This window comes from Podarcis raffonei, chromosome 13, assembly GCF_027172205.1.
Source record: "Podarcis raffonei isolate rPodRaf1 chromosome 13, rPodRaf1.pri, whole genome shotgun sequence".
Classification (NCBI taxonomy): domain Eukaryota; kingdom Metazoa; phylum Chordata; class Lepidosauria; order Squamata; family Lacertidae; genus Podarcis; species Podarcis raffonei.
In genome coordinates, this window is record NC_070614.1 from 21761173 (window position 1) to 21787625 (window position 26453).

Genomic DNA, 26453 nt, shown 5'->3' on the forward strand with positions numbered 1-26453 from the left:
TTGGAACTGGCTTATGATAAATTGCAATCTCTTGCTTTATAACACAGCAGTCAAAGCAGGGTTATAAAGCTTCAGAGGAGATACTGTTCTCTGGACAGAGTTCTTCCAGAAAGCTGAGGGGTTTGTCAGAGTGGGGAAGGAGGCGAGATAATAGCTGATTGGCTGAGGCAGGGTGAGGTTATCAGGAAGGTATTCTACACTGGGAGAACTTAGATCTTGGATGGTAGCATATGCACTTTTTTCCTTAAAAAGCATTAAAAACCTTTAAGTGCTATTAAGAAATTAAATTGTGTCTGTGTGTGAATGTTTTCCTTTTCTAGAGGGAAGCAGAATGATGCATTTGTTGGAGCCAAGTGTGCATAACTTTGCAAGTGTTTGTATACTACAAATACCAGCTTTGTACCATTTTCACTGTTACTGTTTCACCCAAGCAATCCTGGGAATTATAATCTGCTGGGGGTGCTGTGAATTCTTTTGTTTGAGATCCCAACAAAGTGAGAGAGAAATTGTTGTTGTTGTTAATAAACTGGTTTAAGGATGATGTCCTTAAAATCTTTAGTTGGACTTTCTTCTTCTGTGTGGACACATGATATATTTGTGCTGTAAACCCAGCGGCTAGCACCCTGAGCCATGCTGCTTTAAGGAGCACATGGGGCACCTGGACTTTTGTGCCACCTTGGGCTCCAGCAGGCTGCCCCCATAGATAAGTGCCGCTGGGGTGCGCTGCCCCCTAGCTACGCTATTGTGTAAACCTGCTGTGTAAATATGTCCCTTGTTTTAGAACAGGCTGCTTTTAGTGCACTGGATTAGAGCACAAAGAGGACAGCTTGTTAAACTGTCACTACTCCTGGCCTGCTTCTCGGTTTGTTGAAGGATCCCACTCAAATATTTTGATGTTGCAGGTGGGGTGGAAGACTGCTCGTGAATACTTCACGTTTGTGTGGGCGCCATTGCCAAGGAACCCCGACAGTAGCGACGACGAACTTCAGGAGGTGCTCTTTAAAGGTCCGTGTCAGAAAGGGAAGGAGTTGGGTTGTGTTATTTCTTGAAATAGACATTGTCTGCATGCTAAAAAATGAATAAACTTCAGTGCAATAAGTCTGACCAGGTAGAAGTCAACTTCCTATGTTAGCTTTGCATGCTTGAAGGAGCTAAAAATGACATGTGGCTTTTTTTGTTCTTTCAGCCTACTACCTGCCAAAGGATGATGAATATTACCAGTTTTGTTACGTGGACCAGGATGGCCTTGTCCGTGGAGCCAGCGTCCCCTTCCAGTTCCGTGCAGAGACCGAGGATGACATGTTGGTGGTTACCACGCAGGTTTGCTTCCTTCGTTTGTGCCCTGCGCTATGTAGTGGCTCATTTGCGACTTTCCCAAGCCTCTGCCAATCCATTATGGCTCCTTGTTTGTTCCCTTCTTCTGCCTTTGTCACCATGTATAGTCTGAACAGGATGCCTGTACACTGCATGTGGCTCACACTGCATCGTGCAGTAGGCTAATTTTCAGAGCGGGGAAGGGAGTGCGCCATGCTATCCTATAGGTGAGATCTGTGCCCTTGCAGTAACCTCTAGTGACTATTTCTATGAGTTCCTATATGTGATAAAAGCACAGTGCTTTGTACGTAGAGGATCCCAGGCTGAAGCCCCAACCTCTCTGGGGGCTTTTTGCTTTTTATGTTTTATGTGTGAGTAGTTAATGCAGACGAGTCAATCTCCAGCGCTGCTTTAAAAGGCAGCGAAGCAGCCAAGAAGAGAAGCCATATGGAAATGCAATCCTGCTCTGCCTCTGTACTCTCCTGCAATTGTTCTTTTTTCCTCTGTACTTGAGACGCAAGAAATTAAATTGTGTATGTGTGTGAATGTTTTCCTTTCCTAGAAGGAAGCAGAATGATAGGTGGCACTTGAAAAATACACATGAGCAAAAAAAGGGGCCCTGCCCCAAGGAGGTTACAGTCTTTGAAGAGGACAAATGGGGAGAGGGGGTTTGATTAGTCATAAATGTGGCTATTGTGTACCTAGGCTTTGTTTTGGATAAGGCACCAAGGTATTAAGGCAGGTATGTCCAAAGTCTGTTTGGGGGGCCTAATCCAGCCTGTTTTTTTGTTTAATCTGGCCTCCACAGGCAGCTCCTTCCCGGTTAATATCCAAAATAAAGGTCAACAATTCAAAGCCTTAAAAAAAAGCTCAACTACTTTGGTCGGCCCTCACGCATGTTCACTTCATCAAATCTGGCCCTCTTTGAAAAAAGTTTGGGCACACCTGGATTAAGGTAAACGTTTTGTGGAAGAAAGGGATGCGGGTGGCGCTGTGGTCTAAACCACTGAGCCTGGGCTTGCCGATCGGAAGGTCGGCAGTTCAAATCCCCGTGACGGGGTGAGCTCCCGTTGCTCGGTCCCTGCTCCTGCCAACCTAGTAGTTCGAAAGCACATCAAAGTGCAAGTAGATAAATAAGTACCGCTCCAGCGGGAAGGTAAACGGCGTTTCCCTGCGCTGCTCTGGTTCACCAGAAGTGGCTTAGTCATGCTGGCCACATGACCTGGAAGCTGTACGCCAGCTCCCTCAGCCAGTAAAGCGAGATGAACGCCGCAACCCCAGAGTCGTCCGTGACTGGACCCAACAGTCAGGAATACCTTTACCTCTTTACCTTTGTGGAAGAAGAGGGATCGGGAGAAACAGGGAGAGATGGTTCTGCAAGAGAGGTGCTTTTTCAGGTAGGGGGTTTCCCTGCCAGAATGGGGAAATACGGAGGCATTTAAGAAGCCAAGGCAGCGTACGCATCATACATTGAAAGCATTCCGTGGCCCGCAAAGAATCCTGGGTTGCTCCAGTTCCCCCTTCCAAAGAACTACAATTCCTAGCACCCTTAACAAACTACAGTTCTCAGGATCCTTGAGGGGAAAGCTATATGCTTTGAATGTATGGTGTGTACACAGCCCCCCCCAAAAAAAACCTTTGGGCTGAAGGGGGTAGAGTCAAAAGCAACAAAGTTTCCCAACGTTTCGGATTGTGGAGAAGATCAAATTCTGCTGACACATCCTCTTCCAAGTCGGCCAAGTTTTAAGAAGGGAGCCCCCAGAGAGCACATCTGCTCACAGTGTCAAGTGCCTTGACTTAATGAAAGCATTTGACACCGTGAGCAGCTGTGATCTCAGGAGGGTCCTTTTTCAGTCCTCCTTATGTCACACGCTGACTTGCCCGAGACTGATGTCCAGAGGCATGTGCCGCTTCATCTGTCGACCTCCTTAAAAAACAAAAAGGGAGAAAGAAATTAAACCTGGCTATGGTCCACTTGCCTTTGCTGTGCTGATATTTTAGCCGCAGAGTTGGGTATGGGTGGCTACATATGCATCCCCAACAAAAGACGCAAAGAAAATACGGCTTTTGCATGACATTTGCGCACAATAGTGGGGAAAGCTGCGACCAGGATGCCCAAGTGCTGCCTGTTGATGAGCAATGTTACAAAAGTTGGGTGCCACCCCCACTCTCTGCTGAGCAATAGCAAGAGCCCCAGGGGTTCCAGGCCCTCACCCAGCGTCTGTGTTCCTTTGGAGAATTGAGACATGGTGGAGACGGTTGTAGCTTTAAGAAATATGGTTTATTCGCCTATTTACACCTTCAGTCTGCATGGAGGGAGTCCAGATCTTACAGCATGGTTATTTCAAGAGCGACTTGTCTCCCACAGCAGTGCAGCCAGCCTTCAGCCAGCCTGCCCAAGATGGATTCCGGTCTCTCTTCTTCCTTCTTCTTCTTCTTCTTCCCAGAACACCTTGCTAAAAAAAACCCTGCATTCTTTTTTCCCTTTTGCTCTTCCAGGGAGAAGTGGAGGAGATCGAGCAGCAAAACACAACTTTGCTTCAGGAAAACCAGACACTGAAGGAAAACCTTAAAAGCCTTCGGAACCAGAATGAAGACCTGCAGGAGAAACTCAAGGCAGCAGAGGTAGGACACACACACACACAAATATACTAGGGCATGGGTGCCATTGGTAGGCGGGGCAATTAATATAAATTTTATGTTTGACCCCTGGGCTGCTTTCCTTTCCCTTTCTTCCATTCAGTAAGTAAGACACCATTATCAGAGTTCAAGGACACATTCCAGCCAGGCAAGGAGGCTGTGAAGCAGGGCAAGAGAGGGGTGTGGCCTGGGGAGAATTTCAAGGGCCAGATGGAGTGTTCTGGAGGGCCACACTCAGTCCCTGAGCCTGGGGTCTCTGCATGGATCAAATAACACTATATAGACTTCCTTCCCATAGAATTATGTTTATAAGTGCAAGTCAGTCTCCGCAGAAACTGCCGCAGCTATAAAGGACTTGCAGATTTATTTTAACAACATTTGTATACCACTGAATGGTAATTACAACCTCTTAAGTGGTTTACAAAGAGCATAAAATATACATTAAAATGGTCGCTGAAAGGCAAGATTTAAAAACAACTTTTTTTAAAAAAGCACAATGCATAAAATCAGTAGTTAAAAGTAAATACTAAATGATGCATTGCTAAGTGTTCTGTGAACCGCCCTGAGATCTTTTGATGAAGGGAGTTATATAAATTTAATAAGTAAATAAATTTGCATTGGCCCACCTAAGTTCCACCAGTGGTCTAGTATGAAGTTGCAAAGTAAGGCTAACACTGAAGTTCTTTCCACACAGCATGTGTTTAAATGGTTTGTGCTGCCGTGCGTATTTGTAGATGTAAGCTGAGGCTGCTTTTCTCCTTAAAGCTTTTCCCACACTGCATGCATTTTAATGGCTTCTCCGGTGTGTGCGTTTTTGCAATGTAAAGTAAGGACTTACCCACTCTTACCTTTCCTCCATACTTTCCAGGCGCACTTTAAAGCTCTCTGTTGCATGCTCTTCTTTTTGCCCTGGAGCTTTCCCCTCATAAACCCACTCTTTAAAGCGGAATTGGAGCAAACTGCAATCCGTAGAAACCCTGAATTGCCCTTTTTTTGCATTTTAGCTTTAAAGAGTGGGTTTTCACGGGCACACACACAAAAAAAGAGCACTCAGACACGGAGCTTTAAAGTGCCGGCCTGTGCCTGGAAAGAGCAGGGCAAAACATAAGTGTGATTAAACCCTAAGTTTGCTACTCCAGCTAAAGCTCTTTCCCCATTCCATGCATTTATATGGTTTCTTCCCTTTGTGGGTTCTTCGGTATATTGTAAGGCTACTGCACCAGTTGAAGCTCTTCCCACACTCCAAAGTAGGAATACATTTTGATAAATGTGTATGGTTAATCCTGATTACTTAGTGCATCAGAAGTAATTTTGGCAGGGACCGAGTGGAAAGGAAAAAATGTTTTGCACATAAAAGGTCTCAGGTTCAATCCCTAGACTAGGAAATAGTCCTGCCTGAGAAACCTGCAAAACCACGGCCAGTCAGTGTAGACCGAAGATGGAGGACCTGTGGCCCCTCAAATCGAATTTCACTGATTTCAGTAGGTCTTTTTTGAATATAACTTAGCAGGATATAACCCAAAAGATGCAGAACTTACAAGAAGCTGGTGAGAAAGCAAAGGCGTTTGCTCATGTTGACGCACATGAGGATGGGGAAGAAGAAGGTGCAATCAACACATGAAGCTAATTTCTTCTTTGCATCTAGTCCTGCAAGTTTTTTAGAGTTGCAAATTGCACCATCTTGGTGCAGTGGTAACTAGTGGGATCAGAGCAGGCATGGAGGGAGAATGTAACCCTTTTCTCCTCTGTAACAGGTATATGCTTCAGAGGAAAACCTCTGTTGCCACACAGATATCCCATGTAGATAGTAGATTCAGATGAGAGATTTTCCTTGTCATAGCGGCGAAGGGGGAGACGGTTAAATTCCCCCCACATGCCTGCTCTTTATCTTGCTTATAATCACTTCTTTCCACCACCGCCACCCACCAGATGATGCAATTTCCCTTTTTATAAAATAATAATAAAGCATGGTTAGTTGCAAAGATGAAGTTAACGTCAGGTGTAGCTTGGTCCCAAGTGTTTTTGGAAAAAGCAGGAGCTTTCTTCATTCCTTGGTTCAAGGAATCCTTCAAGCTGCAGTTGTATCCATATAAATATTTAAACTCCAGCCTTAGATTTTACAGTCGCTGTTCTCACCTCCCCAACCTGTGTTTGTGTGTCCAGGAAAAAGCAAAGGAGCTTGAAGATAAAGTCCATTTGTTGCAGACTGGGACCATGGAGCTCCAGAGAGCTCAAGACCTCCAGGCTTTACAGATGGCCTCTGCTCAGACGGAGTTGGCGGCAGTTACAGAAAACAGTATCAAACTGCAAAAGGAAAAGGAGGTAAAAATATAGAGGCCGGTTGAGTAGAAGGTAATCATCAATGGGGGTGGCAGGCAGCATTTGAATCTTGAGGAGATGAGCTTTAAGTTTTGAATTGTATATTTGCATCTTTGTAAATGCTAAGTACATTTGGTTTTCCTATGACACTTGAGAGCAAATGGGTGATTCCGATTCTCCAGTTTTACCTTCCTGTCTCTGACTCTTCAGGATCTGCAGAGGAACTTGGATACTTTAAGGAGCAGCAAGGAGAATCTCGAGGTAGAAGTGAATATTCTCAAACAGAAGTTTGCAGCTCTGGAAACACAGAACAGCTCCACCGACGAAGAGCTGTTCCAGTGAGTGCACTTATTCTTCTCATGTAGTTTGTTGGCTTAAATGGCAATAGTCTTGCAGTTCCAAAATCCAAAAGAGTTTTTTTTCCTGGCCCCAGCTGTTCCTTAACATTAGCAAACCAACTGCTAGTAATTTTATTACTGATTTGTTTGTCTGCATAACACCATCAAGATTCATTGCATTTTATGGAGTCACTGCCTTTATGGAGACCCCTAAGTTCAGTGTGACTGGGTGGGGGTATGGATTTGGGAGTAAGCAGGGCTTGATGTTTTAGCTGCCTATTGGTGTCAACAGTCTTAACATTTTATTATATAGTAAGATGCATACTTAGGCTTAGTTACAACAATGCATGGGGACTAAGAAGTTAAGCCAGATGGTGAATGAGGGGAGGAGAATGGGGCTTGAGGAGAGTCTAGAGCTCTTAACAAGTGGAACCTGTAACAATATTTCATTTTGGAATGCTGATGTTCAGGATAGCAGACATACCATTTTCCCACCCACCCTGCCCAACAGTTCGCATACTGTGTCTGCTGAGCATGCTCAGATCTCATTCTGCAAAGCTTGAGATTATCCCCAAGGTGCTGATACCTCTCTCTTGCAGAGGCTGTTTTGGCTAGGGAAGCAATGGCACCCAAGGCCTGAATGCTGGATATAGAGGGGATGATTTAGAATTAGAATTATCATCCCTGTGCTTGATGTTCCTTTGGTTGACATAGCAAAATGAGCAACTGGAAGCCATTCAGGCTCCACAGAATCTCATGTTTCTGTGTAAGGAGAGTAGCAGGAGGGTAGCCAAAATTCAGGCTGTGCAACCTCTCTTGTAATGCCAAGTATGAGTCACAAAGCAGGGACACTGACTCCTCTGCAGGGTCTTGAAAGCTTTGAACCTGCAGAGGGACAAACTGAGCCTTTTGGTGAGTCTGAGAGCGCAGGTGTGGGCTGGCATTTAGCAGGCACCAAGGTGATGTATCTTGTGGCAGGGAGGCAGGGGGCCTGGGCATGTGACTGCAAGAATTCATCCACAACATCTGTCCCCAAACAGAACCAAAGAAGAGAACAAAAAGGTGTTGGCTGAAAAGGAGCAGCTGGAAAAGAAGCTAAGAAACACCCTGAATTGTGTGGATCAACTTCAGGTGGGAAAATCCTGCATGTTCCCTTGGCATGTTCCTAAGGGAACATAGGTAGCTGAGAAGGTTTCTTAAAAACCCAGTTGTCCTTTGGAAAACAGGAAATGAAATGGTTCTTTAAAAGCAGATGGCCAGATACACTCAAGTATTTATAATTGATCTCATTCGTACACTGAGGCCATGTTTTTGTTCAGATTAGAACAGGCTTCCTCAACCTCGGCCCTCCAAGATGTCTTGAGACTACAATTCCCATTATCCCTGACCACTGGTCCTGCTAGCTAGGGATCATGGGAGTTGTAGGCCAAAAAACATCTGGAGGGCCGAGGTTGAGGAAGCCTGGATTAGAGGGTGGGGTTACCTCTGGCCCTCCCGATGTTGTTGGGCTACAGCTTTCATCATCCCTAACCATTGGCCATGCTGGCTTGGGTTGATGGGAGTTGGCCCTGAGCGCAGCAGACAAACTTTCAAATGGCAAGTTCCTTATTCTCAGGAAAATGCAAGGGGCGCCTGTGAACATTAGAATGTAGTACGCTAAGCAGTTACATCTAGAACCCAATAAGATATAAGTGGAGCAAAGAATTAGAAGCACACCTAACACCTATACAATGGGGAAGAGCTGTACATAATATTACACCTGCCTCCCACGACATTAGGTAAAGGTGAAGGGGCCCCTGGCCATTAGGTCCAGTCGTGACCGACTCTGGGGTTGCGGCACTCATCTCGCTTTATTGGCCAAGGGAGCCGGCGTACAGCTTCTGGGTCATCTGGCCAGCATGACTAAGCCACTTCTGGCTAACCAGAACAGCGCACGGAAATGCCGTTTACCTTCCCGCCGGAGTGGTACCTATTTATCTACTTGCACTTTGACGTGCTTTCGAACTGCTAGGTTGGCAGGAGCAGGGACCGAGCAACGGGAGCTCACGCCGTCACGGGGATTCGAACCACCGACCTTCTGATCGGCAAGTCCTAGGCTCTGTGGTTTAACCCACAGCACCACCTGCGTCCCCCCACGACATTAGACTGAGGTTAATTCAACAGAAAATACTCCTTATGAGTTACTGGACAGCAATATGCCTTAAGCCCAGGGGCAAAACACACACACGCACATGACAGATGACTGCTGGAGATGTTGACAGCCACAAGCAGACCTAACTCACCTACAATATCAAGCTAGAAATCTTAACAAAACTTGATGGGGCTAAGTTTAAGCCTGATAGCCCAGCATACCTGTCATCATCTGCGTTTGGGGAGTCATGTGTGCCTCTACTTTCATCTCAGTCCCAAGTGCAGAGTCAACAGAACAAAGTGGAAGACCTGCAAGGGGCAGTCCAAGACAAGGCAAGGCACCTGGAGCAGCTGAAGGAGGAGAATTATCAATTAAATGCCACCTTGCTTAGACAGGTAAGGTTCCCTCCCCCCACCTCTTCATTGTTACAGTGGTTTAGGAGACGGTAAAAGAAAGAACACAGACATAGGGGATCTGCACAGTTTTATCCGCCAAAGCAAATGTTTAAAGGTCTTGAGAGAGTTTCAGACTTCTTGAGCAGGAAGCAGCTCACTTTGAGGTGGACTATTTAGAGCATGCAGGAAGTGGTTTGCTCTCTGAAGTTCAGACTTTAAAACCAGCAGGTAGCTTCTGTGCTGCCGGGCCTCCTGCCAATGGATTTAGACTTAAACAGAGATAGCATACAGTGCAATGCTGTGCAGGTCTACCCCGAAGTAAGTCTTATTGAATTCAGTGTGGAAAATGAGTAGAGCATTGCAATATTAATCTGGACATTCTTCATGCAGGCTGCTACACTTCCGTGAGACTTATTTTTCAGTGTATTCCAGAGGTGGAGAACCTGAGATCTGGGGGCCAAATACAGCTTTCCAGGCCTTTATCTGGCCCCCGGGGACACTTTTTCCAGGTCACATCTCCTTCCCAAGCCACACCCCCCCCACCATCCCTCCTTGAGTGTTTTTGCCTGACTGGAACGTGTCCTGGAACTGTTGAAGATGCTTTTGGCTTGCCTGGATGGGGGATAGAGTGAAGGCCGGTTGTGACTGTGTACGCAAATTAGTCTACTGTACATTGTATGTGTCAGTCTGGCAACTTTTGCCTCTGGCTGTGCCTACCCCTGGCATGTGGCCCTTGGAAGGTTCCCCAGAAGGGGATGTGGCCCTTGAGCTATGAAAAAGGGTTTCCAACCTTGGTATAGTGGGACACGTGTGGCGCTGTAGGTTAAACCACAGAGCCTAGGACTTGCCGATCAGAAGGTTGGCGGTTCGAATCCCCGCAACAGGGTGAGCTCCCGTTGCTCGGTCCCTGCTCCTGCCAACCTAGCGGTTCGAAAGCACGGCAAAGTGCAAGTAGATAAATAGGTATGCTACAGCAGGTAGGTAAATGGTGTTTCCGTGCGCTGCTCTGCTTCACCAGAAGCGGTTTAGTCATGCTGGCCACATGACCCGGAAGCTGTACGCCGGCTCCCTCGGCCAATAAAGCGAAATGAGTGCCGCAACCCCAGAGTCGGTCATGACTGGACCTAATGGTCAGGGGTCCCTTTACCTTTATAGTGGTTAGAGTTTTGGACTTAGACTGATTAGAACCAGGTTTAAATTTCCCATCAGCTATGAAACTGATGGGTGAGCTTGGGCTAGTCACCATCTCTCAGCCTAACCTAGCTCATAGAGTGGTTTTAACAATAAAATTGGGGGTATTTGAGGGGTGGGTGGGGAAACCTGAGCTCCTCCAGGGAGGTGTGGTGTGACAATGATAGGCGACATTGTCCAAATACAAATCGCTTTTTTTTTACCTGCCCCCCCCCCCAGCAAAATTTGGAGAAGAAACTGGAAGAGGAAGTTCTTTCACATCAGACGCTGCAGAAGGAAATGAATGAAATGGAAAAGGAAAACAAGGTGCAAGTTTAGTTAAATGGGGGTTGGAGAAGGAATGCATAAACGCTCCAGCGCTCTGAAAAGAAATGTGCTTTCTTTTAAGTCAGGGATAGCCAGTTGTTGCTGGACTCTCATCAGCTCCAGCCACGATGGCCAGTGGGAAGGAGCTGTGGTCCCACAGCATCGGGTTAACAGCCAGGAGGGCTATTGCCTTCATGCCCTGCTTATGTGCACCCCAGATGCATCTGGTTGGTTGCTGTCTGAAACAGGCTCCTGGAATAGATGAACCTTCAAGTCTGAACCAGCAAGGTGGTTCTTATCTAGAATTGGCAATCCTTGTACTAGGCCACTGGGAAAGCAAATACCTAACTGCACTGGCTGCCAATTAGTTTCCGGGCCCACTTCAAAGTGCTAGTGTTGACCTTTAAAGCTTTACACAGCTCGGGACCTCAATACCTTAAGGGCTGCCTCTCTTCATACAAACAGATCCAGACCCCACGCTTGTCGTCTGAGGCCCTTCTCTATGTCCCCTCTCCCCAAGAGGTTTGGAGGAAAGCAACACAAGAACAGTCCTTTTCCGTGGTGGCTCCCTGTCTGTGGAATGCTCTCCCCAGAAAGTCTCACCTGGCACCATCCTTATATGTCTTTGGGTGCCATGCAAAACATTCCTCTTTACCCAGGTCTCTGGCCATGAATAATCTATGGTCTGTTCAATGTGGAGGGGGCGGGTTGTTATTATGACTATTTTATTATTATGCTCTGTATTATGTTTTTATTATTATGTTTCTTAAAGTATGTTCTTAATGTTGCACACTGCCCTGGGATCTTTTGATAAAGGGTAGCATATAAGTTGAATAAATAATATTAGTAATAATAAATACAGTGGTACCTCTGGATGTGAACGGGATCTGTTCCGGAGCCCTGTTCGCATCCTGAAGCAAACGCAGCTCGCGTCTGCGCATGTGCAGGTCGTGATTTGCTGCTTCCGCGCATGCGCACGATGTCATTTTGAGCGCATGCGCGAGCAGCGAAACCCAGAAGTAACGCTTTCCGTTACTTCCGGGTCGCCGCAGAGCGCAATCTGAAAATGCTCAACCTGAACCTACTTCAACCCAAGGTATGTCTAATGATTTATGAAGACAAGCTTGTAAGAAACTGCTCACCTGGTTTCCTTTGGCAAATCAAAACAACAACAAAGTGTGCAGCATCTTAAAGACTTAACAATTTTATTATAGCATAAGCCTCCATGGGCTACAATCCACTCCATCACATGTAGTATGCTGTAGTCCAGACAAATTTATGTCTCTGTGCTGTGTTTGCTGTAAGAGACTAGCAGGTTTACCCCTCTGGAAATGTAAAGCAAGTAGTGCTTCCAGGCAACCAAACCAAAGCAGCTTTCATAAACTGGAATGCTCTGGGTTCTTTGAAACTGTCTGTATGTTCCAAAGGACAAATATAAGTATGGCTGAGGAAGTGGGACAATAGAGAGTCTATGGGCTTGTAACTTTTCATGGCCTTATTTGTGAGGCTGCTTTGAAGGACCCAGAATGACAAGAGAAGCTATCAGTAAATTAGCAATGATAATAATACAGCAAAGCTGTTGCACCCTGCCCAAGAGTATTCCTTTCTCCCTGAACACTACCACTGGATTAATGGCTGGTTCCTGCCTCCCACTTCTTCTGAAACACCAAAAATGGCATTGTCCATTCAAAAGTATTCTTGCCAATCCCCTTCCCCTGAATTGGTATGAATTGTCTGGCATTATAACACAAGAGCAGGGGGAATAGGAAAGAAACAGGTTTCCTTTAGTGCCAGCGTGAAGAAAACCTGTGGATGTTCAGATGCTGATGGACTGCAAATCCTATCAGTCCTGATGCTGGCTGGGACTGATGGGAGTCGTAGTCCAGGAACATCTGGACCCCACTGTTAGCCACGGCTTTCTGTATTTCAGACTTGAACTGCTTCAAGCTGCTTGCAAACCGTAACTCCAGGTGATCCTGGCTTCTCATTCTACCATTTGTTTCTTTGCAGAGATTAAGGCGGGAGAATGAGGAACTGATGGTGCACCTTCCTGAAATTCTGGATCATCCACCTGGGGTCCTAACCCAGTCACCAGAAAACTCAGTCCTGGTGTATGGCAATCCTTATACTGGTGAGTGCATTAGAGAACCCACTTAGAAGAGTCCAACTGGAGGCAAAGGAGCATGCATTTACCTCTTGATGTTAGCATGCAGAAAGCCCCAGATTTAATCCCTGGGGACGCAGGTGGAGCTGTGGGTTAAACCACTGAGCCTAGGGCTTGCCGATCAGAAGGTCGGCGGTTTGAATCCCCGCGACGGGGTGAGCTCCCATTGTTTGGTCCCTGCTCCTGCCCACCTAGCAGTTCGAAAGCACGTCAAAATGCAAGTAGATAAATAGGTACCGCTCTGGCGGGAATGTAAACGGCATTTCCGTGCGCTGCTCTGGTTCGCCAGAAGCGGCTTAGTCATGCTGGCCACATGACCCAGAAGCTGTACGCCAGCTCCCTTGGCCAATAAAGCGAGATGAGCGCCGCAACCCCAGAGTCGGTCACGACTGGACCTAATGGTCGGGGTCCCTTTACCTTTACCTATCTCCGGTAGGTCAGGGAGAGGCTCCAGTCTGAAAACTCTGGAGGTCGGTATAAACAATACTAATCTCAATGGACCCATGATCTGACTTGGTACAAAGGAGCTTCTTCTTTTCATTGCATTCAGATGCGTATGTTTAATCTGTTTTGGTCTTCTTGCCCTCTAGTTTTATCATTGCCCCCTGCTGATGCTTCCAATCACCCCCCCCATCAGTTCTTACTGTGTTTGCTGACTGCCTTTCTGCTGTTTTCTCCTTGATCTCAAATATGATCAAACTGCTCTGCCTCCACCGTCAGTATACTTCTGAATACCACTAGCTGGGAACAACAGGAGGAGAGAGCCCTTCTCCACTTGAGAGTTTCCCACAGGCATCTTGTTGGCTCTTTGAGCACAGGGTGCTGGACCAAAAGGGCCATTGGTCTGATCCAGCTGGGCTCTTCTAGTGCTGTTATGATCTGCAATAGGGTTTCCCGAACTCAGGCCTCCAGCTGTTTTTGGACTACAATTCCCATCATCCCTGACCACTGGTCCTGCTAGCTAAGGATAATGGGAGTTGTAGTCCAAAAACAGCAGAAGACCCAAGTTTGGGAAAGCTTGATTGACGTGCACACATTTCTCTGTCTCCACCCATCTCTCTGAATTCAACCTATTAGTCTGTCCTTCAGCCAAGGACAATGCATTTCTTTCTATCTATCTATCTTTGCTTTTTAACTTTTGCTCCTCAGAGGCAACTCTTCCCTCAACTCCACAGTTTTCACTTCTGTGTAGTTTTCCTCTAAAATATGGCTTTTGCCATCTGTCACTGTACTTGTTCCAAACATCTCACAGGACAAAACTGTGTGTTATTATGTGGGAAATCCCTAACTGATCTCCCAGTGTGCTTCTTCAAATTTGAAACATAAGGCACTTCTACCTCTCTTGTTTCATGGGTTAGAAGTTTTTGGTTAACTACAAACATACCTTTCTATTGAATGCATTTTGATTTTGACCTCCCCTGGGCTTGGCACCTTGTCCCCTGTTGCAAATACCCTTTTCTTTCCCTTATTTTCCTAAGGGCAGGGACTGTGCCTGCTTGTTCTTTACACAGTGATTAGGGTCTGTTCTAGACACTTAATAACCATGTTTAATATTTATCAGACTGCCATACTGCTTTTTTGCCTGCATAGGAAGGAACAATGTGGACAGCACACAGTGAACTTTGGTGCAGGAAAACAGTAGTATACTGGAATAGTTGGAATATGTTGAAATGGGAATGGGCACAGAGTCCTGCACAGTCCCTTTGCCTGAAATGCCCTCTGTTCCATCAGATGGTCTTGTGTGCAACAGATTTGTCATCCAAATGAAATTTGCAAGGAGATACACACTGCCATCTTCTGTGCATTTGTTATGTGACCTACACGTGCGGTCATGTATTGCAGTGCTGGAAACTTTGTGCAGCAGATTGTAATAGCTTTATAGGAAGCTGCCTTATACAGAGTCACACCATTGGTCCAGTATTGCCTTCACTGGCTGGCAACAGCTCTTCAGGGTCTCAGACAGGAGCTTTTTCCCAGAGTCAACTGGGGATTGAGCATGGAACCTTCTGTTTGCAAAGTATGAACCTCAGTGATCAAGCAGAACCCTTCCCTATACAGTGGTACCTTGGTTCCTGAACTTAATCCGTTCTGGAAGTCTGTTTCAAAACCAAAGCATTCCAAAACCAAGGCGCGCTTACCCATAGAAAGTAATGCAAAACAAATTAATCTGTTCCACACTTTTAAAAACAACACCTAAAACAGCAATTTAACATCAATTTTACTATCTAATGAGACCATTGATCCATAAAATGAAAGCAATAATCAATGTACTGTACTATAAAATAAATAAGACAGTATTGTAGATGATAAAAATTTAAAAAAATAAAAATATTCTTACCTGCACTGATAATAGTCATTGTTTGGATGGGGGGCTTTTATCCATTTCTGCAGTCAATCAATCAATAGCTGAACTGGGTTCCACACAGTCACAAAAACAAATTAATCAAAAAAGTCTCAAAGACATAAAATAAATAGCAAAATAAAAGTGCCAAACTTTTAGATAGATCAGTTTATGTAAGAGCATTGCATTTTCTTGTTATGGCTAAGATGTGTCATCTGTTTTGCAGTAAACCCAGCAATTCCTGAGACAGAATTGGTAAGTTTGTGTGTGTGTTTCATGAGATTCTGGGGGTTTTTTTCTGTTCTGTTTCATTCGTTCCCCAGTATTTTTGCTTACTGTGTCACCATCCATATACATGACGTTTGTTCAAGGAATCTTAAGAGGACAAGTCCCTGCCCCAAAGAGCTTAAAGTCTATAAATTACACAATGGGAGACAACAGAGGAAGGGGAAGGAATTGGAGGCAGGGATTAAACAAGGGGAAGAACATGTGATGATTGCTGTTATGCATACATAACACAGTAAACACCACATTAATGCCCTTTAGTATGGTATTTAGGGTGCCTTAAGCCAAGGTTCAGAATTTAGTGAGGAAGCCCATACAGCATGGAATCAGACATGGGGTTGCTTTAAAAGCTCTTAGGCTGCTAGCTCTGTTTGATCAACAGTTTAGAGTTATAACTTTTCCCTCCTGTCTATTTTCAAAATTATATCCGACGCCCGTCCACCTCTGTGTTGCCCTTTCTTTAGAATAATAGAGATGTACCACCTGGAAGAAAGTGTTGGAAAGCTTGAGAAGGGCAGAGAAAGCTGGGGGTGGGTCATCTGCAGGGAAATGGACTGGCTTCTCTTCCTCGCACTTTTAACTCCTTTTTTAGGTGATCCGAAGGGGGGAGGCTAAGGGACACGGGTGGCGCTGTGGGTTAAACCACAGAGCCTAGGACTTGCCGATCAGAAGGTCGGTGGTTTGAATCCCCACAACGGGGTGAGCTCCCGTTGCTCAGTCCCTGCTCCTGCCAACCTAGCAGTTTGAAAGCACCTCAAAGTGCAAGTAGATAAATGGCGGGAAGGTAAACAGCGTTTCCGTGCGCTGCTCTGGTTCGCCAGAAGCGGCTTAGTCATGCTGGCCACATGACCCGGAAGCTGTACGCCGGCTCCCTCGGCCAATAAAGTGAGATGAGCGCCGCAACCCCAGAGTCGGTCACGACTGGACCTAATGGTCAGGGGTCCCTTTACCTTTACCTTAAGGAGGGAAGCTAAACTTCTGAAACTTAAGTAAGAGCCCGAGACCTTACAACCCTAATAGAGCAATTGCAGATGGGTTCTCATTCTTAGCACTTTTTCACTTCCCCCGCACCCTACCCTACCAGGTTAAAAAAATATATATCTGTCCACTGTTAAGCTGCTTTGGCAGGAAATACCCATAAGAAGGAGGGGCAGCAAATGAGGTGGTGCTTCCAGGCCCTTAAGTTCTGTCGCCCTTGCTCTCATTGCCCTGCCCTAGCCAGCCTCAGGTACCCGTGCTCAGTTGCATTTTTGCAGCAGATAATCCGCCTCTCCCGGTATGCCCCACGGAGAGCCTCAAGGTCCATAAATAGCAACACCCTAGTGGTCCCGGGCCCTAAGGAAGTTAGATTAGCTTCAACCAGAGCCAGGGCCTTTTTAACACTGGTGGAACACTCTGCCTCATGAGACCAGGGCCCTGCAGGATCTGATTTCTTTCCGCGGGGCCTGTAAGACAGAGTTGTTCCACCTGGCCTTTGGCTTGGAGCCAATTTGATTCCCTCCCCCCCTTTTTTCCTTTCTCCTCCTGTGATGAGGCTGCATTTTAATATTTTAATGTTTCAATATTTTAATGTTGTATTTTAATCTTGTTTTTAAGTTGTAGTCATTCAGCTTGTTTTTATTATTGCTTGTTAGCCGCCCTGAGCCTGGCCTTGGCTGGGGAGGGCAGGGTATAAATAAAAATTATTATTATTATTATTATTATTATTATTATTATTATTATTATTATGCTTCCACGTTCTCATTCTCGCCTCCATTTAGGTCTCCGTGAGAAAATGTCCCATGTGCGACGAAGTCTTCCCTAATGACATCGGGGAGCAGCAGTATTCAGATCATGTGCGCAGCCATCTTCTGGAGTGTCCGTACTGCGACGAGAGCTTTGACAACTCCAACAAGCAAGTGTATGACGACCATGTCTACTGCCACGGCTTAGACTAAATTTTGGTCTACTTGCATAAGCTACAAAGGGATAGTGCCTCTTTATCTTACCCCACTCCCCCCCCCCCTTTTAATGTTATGACAGAGACTGGCACAGAAGGATTTCTGTGCTGTTAGACTTGCCATGCCAGGGGAAAACTTGTTGCTGGGACTGCAGCATTTCCTTCCGTCTGTTATCCACACCTGTTAAATGCTAAACGCACTATGCTTCTGCTATGGAAAAGGACACATATTTCTTGACTAAGTACATCTTTCAACAGATTAAAGCTTGTTACAAGTTATTTCAAAGGGATGAGCATTTTATTAAAATGAATGGTGATTTTCTTCCTATGCGTTTGCAATTGACAGAAACCCCTACAGCAGAAGAGATTTGTTTCGTTAACAATAGTTTGCCTAGCTGTCTAAACTATAGAAATTCCACCTTCGCTTGCTTTGTGTCCTGTTCTCGGTAAAGGAAGTAGATAATTGTGAAACACCCCACAAGTGTAGTAGCAGCCTTACCTGCCTTCAAGCTGTTTTGGACAAAGATAAGAAGAGAAGAAAGTTTATGTGCTCGCCACTATTACATCACATCTTGGGTAAAGTGCTTCTGAATGGTGGTGTTTGGGGGGGGAGCAGAGAGCTCAAACTTGGTTTCAACTAAAATACTAGTGTTCAAAATGCCTTTATGATTGAACAGGAGCATGATGCACAAGTGAAAATTAAGTCAAAATGTCTCACACCATCAAAAAGCCACTTTGCAGATGCTGTTGCTCTGGTCAACAGCTAGCTTTCCAAGGAGTGGAGAAGTGAAAGAGGGTTGGCTGGTGGGCCGTAATTTCATAACTCCCCACGCCATTTCCCAAAGTGACCATGCCAGCAAGTTTAGTTAGCCACAGGATTACTTTCTCCAGGCATCTTTCACTTCCAGGCAGGCAACTGGGAAAAGAGTGGTAGCTTGGCATCCCTGAATAGTATCAGACTCACCATGCTGGATAGAGGGGGGGGTGTTCTCCCGTTGCTGACCATTGCGCTATAGGCAGAACTCGCCAGAAAGCTGTTTTCTGTGCAGCCCCACTGAAATGAATGGGAGCAGTTTAAGAACAGCGCGTCTTACACAGGTCATCTGAGGTAAACTCTGTTCAAAACAGTGGTGGCACGAGGGGAAAAAATACTGGGATAGAAGTAGGCCAAATGGATTCTATGGTGGCAAGCTCTGTGTGATACGTTTTATGTTTAGGACTTATCCTAAATCATTCACATTTTGCGGCACGACTGCTGTCAAAAACACATTTACTCAGAAATGAGCCCCACTGATTTCAGTGAGCTTTACTTCCAAGTAAATAGGAGGGCAGTCTCAAAGACTCTGGTGCCACACCTGCCTCTGAGCCCGCCCAACAAATCTGACTGGAGTCTGTGCGTGTCCTTATAGCGGCTATAGTGGGCACCAGAACAGCCATCAGGTAAACATTAGGAGATGAAACTCTCCTAATTCAGAATATGTGATATGTAGGCTACTTTGTCTCTTCCACATTCACTTGTCTTTGGGTTGTTTTGCCAGACTGTGAGGCAATGGCTACTTTCCAGGCTGCTTTGAAAGCCTCCTGTCTCTTTAGCCTATGGAATGAAAGGCTCGGGGCCTTGAAATGGTTCTGTTCTAAGAATTTGTTTTTTAATCCTCTTATTTATCTACTGGCTCTAAATGGTAACTCAGGAATCAAAGTGACAACATTAAAAACAAAACAAAAACCCACCTTTTAATAGAAGAGAATCTTCACGATTTCATTGCTGTTTGGGAATTTGCAAGGCTCGATGCAAACTTGGATTCTCTGATTTTTTTAAACAAGCAACCTTCAACTTATAGTCCTGCTGATTACATATGTAGAATACTTGTTCAAAAGAATCTTTGTAATTTTGATGTAGATGTGTTCTCCTATGCAAGACCAAAAGCTGTAACATGGTTAATTGCCTACTATGTATTGATTACTGATAGACCTCTAATGTTGTTGGGGGAAATCCATTTTGTGTTTTAATAGCGTTCTGCTTTCAACTACTTTTGATGATTGCTTTTTAAAAGCATGGTATGTTAACACCTCTTCCAATGCTGAAAATGTAAAGTTGTATTGCTTGGCCTCCTGCAGTGTAATATTAAATAAGTGGACTTCAGTTTTTCTCATCTTATATTTCAAAGCAGCCAACTGGGAACTTCATTCTGCGCTCTTTCCCTTTGATTCCAATGATTAGAATATGTAATGGGGGTCAGGGGGGAGAGACAGACAGACAGACAGAAAAATCACAAGAAGAGCCCTATGGGATCAGATCAAAGGCCCATCTAGTCCCACATTCTGTGACGACCGCAAATAAAATCTCTGAACCACCCTGAGACTTGCGGGTATAGGGTGGTGTACAAATTTAAAGAACAATAACAACAACAACCTGAGCGCAACAACACTCTCCCTCTCCCACCCCCAGTGAGTCCTGGTAACTGGTATTCAGACTCATACAAGTGTGTGATTTAGGTACAATCTGTTCAACAAGAAGCCGTCCCAAGATGTTTTGCTGCCTGTGGAGAAGGACAAGAGGGTGCCCTCCAGTCCCATATACAGGTATGCCCATGACCTCTCTGGCTCTTCAATCTTATTTAAATAGTACAAATGAGGCAACATCTCCCAGTGCCCCTCCAAGCACAGCTCTGTCCTCTTAACACCTCGCTGCCACTCCTTCCCCCAAAATGCCCTGCATCTGCTCATTAAAAAAAGAAGACGCATATATTGATTTTCAAATATACAGCAGCTTGGCAACTTAAAGCAATATACACAGCAGTGACGAAGGAAAACAGTGCCACTGCCCCACGGAGCACAGGTCAATGTACTACAATGAGAATAAAGATCAAGTTTCTTCCTTGTAAGGACAATACGATAGGGAATGGGAGCCACCACCTCGCTCTGTGCCAGCCCACATTAGTATAATATGTCTTTTTAAAAATAATTATTCATTATTATTTTTTAGAAAATATAGATTTCTTTTTGGTTTAATTAAAATGGTTTGACATAACAGTAGTAAAACATTTTTAAAAAACAGAAGTGGCAAAATACAATCCTAAGTCATTAAAGAAGAGAGAAATCAGATGGGCTATAGCTATAAAACGAGAGGAAAATGAAGGGCTTTTCAAGTACCCAAGTGCGGAAGTAGAATGGAAAATTATCAACCAGAGATTATAGTGCTGAGGCTGATTATTCAAGTTTTAAAGTCCAGGAATTTTTGTTTTGGTTAATGATGTGTTGAACAAAAGGAAAAGCAGCAATGTTGGCCCATAAGAAACATTCTGAATTAAGAGAATGCCTTTATCGGTCCAGACAATGGATCACAAAAGTCCAGTGAATAGTCCAATAGTATGCCATGTTCAGTGTCCAACAAGCACTCTAAGGCATATGTTGTTGTTGTTGTTGTTGTTGTTGTTTAGTCGTGTCCGACTCTTCGTGACCCCATGGACCAGAGCACGCCAGGCACTTCTGTCCTCCACTGCCTCCCGCAGTTTGATCAAACTCATGCTGGTAGCTTCAAGAACACCATCCAACCATCGAAGGCATGTGTACCTTCTCCCAAATCCCATGGCAGCAGTGGATAAGCAGTACAGAGTCATCTCAGCCAGAAGAAGCAACTGATTAGCAGTATGTCTTGTGCCCTCCATGCAACATGGGGGTCTTTTAAAATGGTAGAGGGACCCCTGACCGTTAAGTCTAGTTGCGGCCTACTCTGCGGTTGTGACTATTTACCCTGGGCTTTGCGATGCACCTTAACCATCTCAGACAGCTTCCACATGGCCTCGGGGATTCCATCTCCGTTCACAGCACAGCAGCCCTGCACATGCCACTGGTGCCCTCCCAGTTTCCTCAGCCCCATTTTTTCGGCCACTTCTAGTGGGGGCCACGCTCCAGGCAAGTCTTGCTTGTTGGCCAGCAGCACTACGGGCACGTCTTGCAAGTCCTTGGCCTCCAGCAGGGCTTCCAACTCGGACTTGGCCTCCTCAAAGCGAGTGCAATCTGCACTGTCCACCATGAAAACCAGCCCATCTGAGTTGGGATGGTAATGCCTCCACAGTCCTCTAATCAGGCCTTGACCAGACACCTCCCAAATGATGAAAGAGACGTTGTTGATATGCTGTATCTTTTCCACATTGAAGCCGATGGTGGGAATGGTCGTGATGGTTTCGTTCAGCTTCAGCTTATAGAGGAGGGTGGTTTTGCCAGCTGCATCCAGGCCCAGCAGGAGAATACGAGCCTCCGTCCCATAGAAGCTCTGCAAAGCACTCTGAATCCGGCTGAGTAAAAGTCCCATGGTGAAACACCACCGCCGTTCTTCTCCAGACACAGGCAATGTGACGCATGGGGAAGAATCGCCTTCCTTTTTATAGTTGGCTGCTGTTTCATTGGCTCAACTCTAGGGGGTGTGATGTGGAACTGTCATTACTGTCTTGTTGGCAGCAGGCATGCTGGAAGTTTTGCAGAGTAGCTTCTCTGATGCAGGAAGTTTTGATGTAACCAGCGCCTGGCCGGCTAATAGGACTTGTTCAGCATTCTGGCTGTACAAGTCATGGAGTGAGTTTTGCTGCTGTTTGTGTTGCAATATTACCTGGTATGCCCATGACCTCTTTGGCTTTTCAATCTTATTTAAATGGTACAAATGAGGAAACGTCTCCCAGTGCCCCTCCAAGCACAGCTCTGTCCTCTTAATACATTGCTGCCACTCCTTTCCCCAAAATGCCCTGCATCTGCTCCTTAAAAAAAAAAATCATATATTGATTTTCAAATATGCAGCAGCTTGGCAGCTTAAAGCAATATACACAGCAGTGACAAAGAAAAAGAGCGCCACTGCCCCATGGAGAACAGGTCAATGTACTACAATGAGAATAAAGATCAAGTCTCTTCCGTGTAAGCACAATAGGAAAGGGAATGGGAGCCGCCATCTCGTTCTGTGCCAGCCCAGATTATTACAACTAAACCATACGAGGGTATCAAGTAGAAGGAGATGTACACAAACACTGAAGGAGCTAAATTTGTTGAGCAGATAGCATGGCTATATTACACTTGTGGCATCTGAGAGCGAAATGGAGATTACGGGTTATATCCAATACTAGTCCTTCTCTGAGTAGACCCATGGAAGTTAATAGACATAACTATGCTTGAGTCATAATCCAGCTAGCATCCGATACAACCCATGAATTAGCAGCTTTCACCATAAAGACCTCAAATCTGGTTTCCAATATACTGTCTATGAACCCTATTTCTTGAACCGCTGGCAGCCCTGATGTATTTTAAAGACCAAGTTTTAAGTCAGACTCTGGTGATAAATAAAAAGCTTTTAATAGGTCTTTTTAAAAAACATTCATTTTTTTACTTTTTATTTTTAGAAAACCCAGATTTCTTTTAAATTAAATTAAAATGGTTTGACATAACAGTAATAAAATATTTTTAAAAAACAAAAGTGGCAAAATGCAATCCTACTTCATTAAAAAAGAGAGAAATCAGATGGGCTATAGGTACAAATTACCGGTAAGAGGAAAAATAAGGGCTTTTCCAGTACCCAAGTGCAGAAGTAGAATGGAAAACGATCAACTTTACATTACAGAAGCACTCAAATAACCTAGGATCCAGAGATTATAGTGGTAGGGCTGATTATTCAAGTTTTAAAGTCCAGGAAATTTCGTTTTGGTTAATGGTTGATTTTATAAAAATGTGTTTTTATTAAAGATTTTCTTAGCTTACAAAAGTATGTGCAATGTCTCTCTATCTCTCTATATTTCTCCAAGAAACATTTTTTACAGATCAGTTTCATTTCTTGAGACATTCAGAAGAAGGGGAAAGGGGGGAGAGATGGGTGGGGGTGGGGTCGGGTGGTGATGTTTCTAATATACTTAATATATGTGGGGTTTTGTGTCAGCGTCACTTGTGCAGGTCCTGTGCTATTCACTTGTGTTCCTTTGGTGGTGAGAGAGGTTGGGCTTGGCCTAGGGTGTGGTTGTTTGTTTGTGATTGGCTGTGGTGATCTTTGTTTTCATCTGTGAGTGGGGTGGGTGGTGGTTAATGGTTTGTTGAACAAAAGGAAAAGCAGCAATGTTGACCCATAAGAAAGATGCTGAATTAAGAGAATGCCTTTATTGGTCCAGAGAATGGATCACAAAAGTCCTGTGACTAGTCCAATTGTATACCATGTTCAGTGTCCAAGAAGCACACTAAGGCATGTGCACCTTCTCCCAAATCCCATGACAGCAGTGGATGAGCAGGATAGAGTCCCATACAGTGGTACCTTTAGTTACGAACTTAATTCATTCCACCACCCCATGGAGCACAGCTCAATGTACTACAGTGAGAATAAAGATCAAGTCGCATCACTGTAAGCACAATACGAAAGGGAATGGGAGCCGCCACCTCACTCTGTGCCAGCCCAGATTATTACAACTAAACCATACGAGGGTATCAAGTAGAAGGAGATGTACACAAACACTGAAGGAGCTAAATGTGTTGAGCAGATAGCATGGCTATATTCACACTCGGGGCCTCTGAGAGTGATATGGAGATTAGGGTTGCATCCAGTGCTAGCCCTTCTCTGAGTAGACTCACGGAAGTTATTAGACATAACTAAGCTTCAGTCATAATCCAACTAGCATCGGATACAACCCATGAATTAGCAGCTTTTACCATAAAGACCTCAAATCTGGTTTCCAATACACTGTGAACCCCATTTCTTGAACCGCTGGCAGCCCTAACGTATTTTAAAGACCAAGTTATAAGCCACACACTGGAGATAAAGAAAATGCCAAGATATTTTATTTTGTCTTTTTAAAATTTATTATTGATTTTGTTTATAGAAAACAGAGATTTCTTTTCAATTAAATTAAAATGGTTTGACATAACAGTAATAAAACATTTTGAAAAACAGAAGTGGCAAAATACAATCCTACGACATTAAAGAAGAGAGAAGAGAGCTGAGCTATGGGTACAAAATAGGAGGAAAAAGAAGGACTTTTCCAATACACAAGTGCGAAGTAGAATGGAATATGATCAACATTATATTACAGCAGCACTCAGATAACCTAGGATCCAGAGATTATAGTGGTGCGGCTGATTATACAAGTTTTAAAGTCCAGGAATTTTCGTTTTGGTTAATGATGTGTTGAACAAAAGTAAAAGCAGCAGTGTTGGCCCATAAGAAACATTCTGAATTAAAAGAATGCCTTTGTATCGGTCCAGACAGTGGATCACAAAAGTCCTGTGAATAGTCCAATAGTATACCATGTTCAGTGTCCAAGAAGCACACTAAGGCATGTGCACCTTCTCCCAAATCCCATGGCAGCAGTGGATAAGCAGGACAGAGTCCCATATAGACCTTGCACAGATGAAGGCATCTCCAGAGCATCTGAGGCAGAAGAAGCAACTGATTAGCAGGGTGTCTTGTGTCCTCCATGCAACATGGGGTTCTTTATATGCCTCCCCAATTGACTATTTACCCTGGGCTTTGCGATACACCTTGACCATCTCGGACAGCTTCCACATGGCCTCGGGGATTCCATCTCCGTTCACAGCACAACAGCCCTGCACATGCCACCGGTGCCCTCGCAGTTTCCTGAGCCCCATTTTTTCGGCCACTTCTAGTGGTGGCAACGCTCCAGGCAAGTCTTGCTTGTTGGCCAGCAGCACTACGGGCACGTCTTGCAAGTCCTTGGTCTCCAGGAGGGCTTCCAACTCGGACTTGGCCTCCTCAAAGCGAGTGCAATCTGCACTGTCCACCACGAAGACCAGCCCATCTGAGTTGGGATGGTAATGCCTCCACAGGACTCTGATCCGGTCTTGACCACCCACATCCCACATGGTGAAAGAGACGTTGTTGATGGGCTGAATCGTTTCCACATTGAAGCCGATGGTGGGAATGGTCGTGACGGTTTCGTTCAACTTCAGCTTATAGAGGAGGGTGGTTTTGCCAGCTGCATCCAGGCCCAGCAGGAGAATACGAGCCTCCGTCCCATAGAAGCTCTGCAAAGCACTCTGAATCCGGCTAAGTAAAAGTCCCATGGTGAAACACCACCACCGTTCTTCTCCAGACACAGGCAATGTGTAGCGAGGGGAAGAATCACCTTCCTTTTTATAGTTAGTCGGCTGTTGTTTCATTGGCTCAACTCTAGGGGGTGTGATGTGGAACTGTCATTACTGTCTTGTTGGCAGCAGGCATGCTGGAAGTTTTGCAGAGTAGCTTCTCTGATGCAGGAAGTTTTGATGTAACCAGCGCCTGGCCAGCTAATAGGACCGGTTCCGCATTCTGACTGTACAAGTCATGGAGTGACTTTTGCTGCTGCTTGTGTTGCAAATAGCATATCAGCAAATCCAGTTTTGCTATGGTTATTTGAATTCGTTGCAGAGCCTTTTGGCATGGTGACAGTGTTTTTCTTTTCTTTAATAATGTGAAAATACCATTGGCAGTTTTTCATCATCTGAAAAGCAGAGCTTCTTAAGATCCACAAACCTCTGGCTTGATTGGTTGGCATCCCCATATCTCTTGAAACCACAGGCAAAATCTGGCAGATAACGAACATGCACCATGCATTTAGAATACAGTCTGTTCCTTTTTTAAAAAATATTTTTTATTATGGATTTTCCTTTTATGTATAATTTCCCCCATCCTGATCTGGTGGACAACATGATGTAGCAGGGTGAATAAAAACTGATAATTAAAAATAAATTGAAATGGTATTGTCTTTTTAAAATTTGCGATCATATTGACTATTCAGCTCCATGTGTTTCTGCTTGGGAGTTCAATAGGACTTACTCCTTTGGAAGTATGTTTAGGATTGCAGCCTAAGCTTCTTTCTCAAAGATACCTGTTTATGCAGAGAGAGTGGATATATTGTGCAGGTTTAGATGCCTATCTTTTTTTCTTTGGAGTGAACACATTTTATAATATTTTGCAGTTTTTTTAAAAAAGAAAGAACATGTATTTATTATTTTGTGTTTCATTATTGCAAATTGTATGGGATACCTCTGGGTATGTGAAGTGACATGTACATATAATAAACTTAATTAATATTAAATGATTTAGCACAAGCCTTCGGTGTCCTATGA

At 44.7% G+C, this 26453-nt stretch overlaps 3 protein-coding genes across 7 annotated transcripts in view; 1 reads left to right on the forward strand and 2 right to left on the reverse strand.

The window, feature by feature from the left end:
- CALCOCO2 (calcium binding and coiled-coil domain 2) overlaps positions 1 to 17642 on the forward strand; it is a 33774-nt gene extending 16132 nt beyond the window's left edge. For 4 of the 5 annotated variants that reach the window (XM_053360506.1, XM_053360508.1, XM_053360509.1 and 1 more), the window contains exons 3-13: positions 903 to 1005; positions 1187 to 1320; positions 3814 to 3939; positions 6118 to 6276; positions 6484 to 6611; positions 7652 to 7742; positions 9015 to 9137; positions 10548 to 10634; positions 12645 to 12765; positions 15366 to 15394; positions 17185 to 17642. In XM_053360506.1, the coding sequence (XP_053216481.1) occupies positions 903 to 1005; positions 1187 to 1320; positions 3814 to 3939; positions 6118 to 6276; positions 6484 to 6611; positions 7652 to 7742; positions 9015 to 9137; positions 10548 to 10634; positions 12645 to 12765; positions 15366 to 15394; positions 17185 to 17361 (1278 nt within the window). In that variant the 3' untranslated portion in view covers positions 17362 to 17642. The remainder of the gene's footprint in view (positions 1 to 902; positions 1006 to 1186; positions 1321 to 3813; positions 3940 to 6117; positions 6277 to 6483; positions 6612 to 7651; positions 7743 to 9014; positions 9138 to 10547; positions 10635 to 12644; positions 12766 to 15365; positions 15395 to 17184) is intronic. The other variant, XM_053360507.1, reaches the window with a different exon arrangement.
- Positions 17643 to 21012: 3370 nt separating this feature from the next.
- On the reverse strand, positions 21013 to 21718 carry LOC128399262 (uncharacterized). Its single transcript, XM_053360523.1, has one exon. The coding sequence runs from the start codon at positions 21676 to 21678 to the stop codon at positions 21109 to 21111; it is 570 nt and encodes a 189-aa protein (XP_053216498.1). The 5' UTR covers positions 21679 to 21718; the 3' UTR covers positions 21013 to 21108.
- Positions 21719 to 24248: 2530 nt separating this feature from the next.
- LOC128399261 (uncharacterized) lies at positions 24249 to 25434 on the reverse strand. The gene has a single exon (XM_053360522.1). It carries the CDS (start codon positions 25407 to 25409, stop codon positions 24840 to 24842), a length of 570 nt encoding a protein of 189 aa, XP_053216497.1. The 5' UTR covers positions 25410 to 25434; the 3' UTR covers positions 24249 to 24839.
- Positions 25435 to 26453: the final 1019 nt, after the last annotated feature.

Coding starts and splice junctions, on each gene's coding strand:
- LOC128399262 (XM_053360523.1), bottom strand. CDS start 21,678: ATGGGACTTTTACTCAGCCGGATTCAGAGTGCTTTGCAGAGCTTCTAT.
- LOC128399261 (XM_053360522.1), bottom strand. CDS start 25,409: ATGGGACTTTTACTTAGCCGGATTCAGAGTGCTTTGCAGAGCTTCTAT.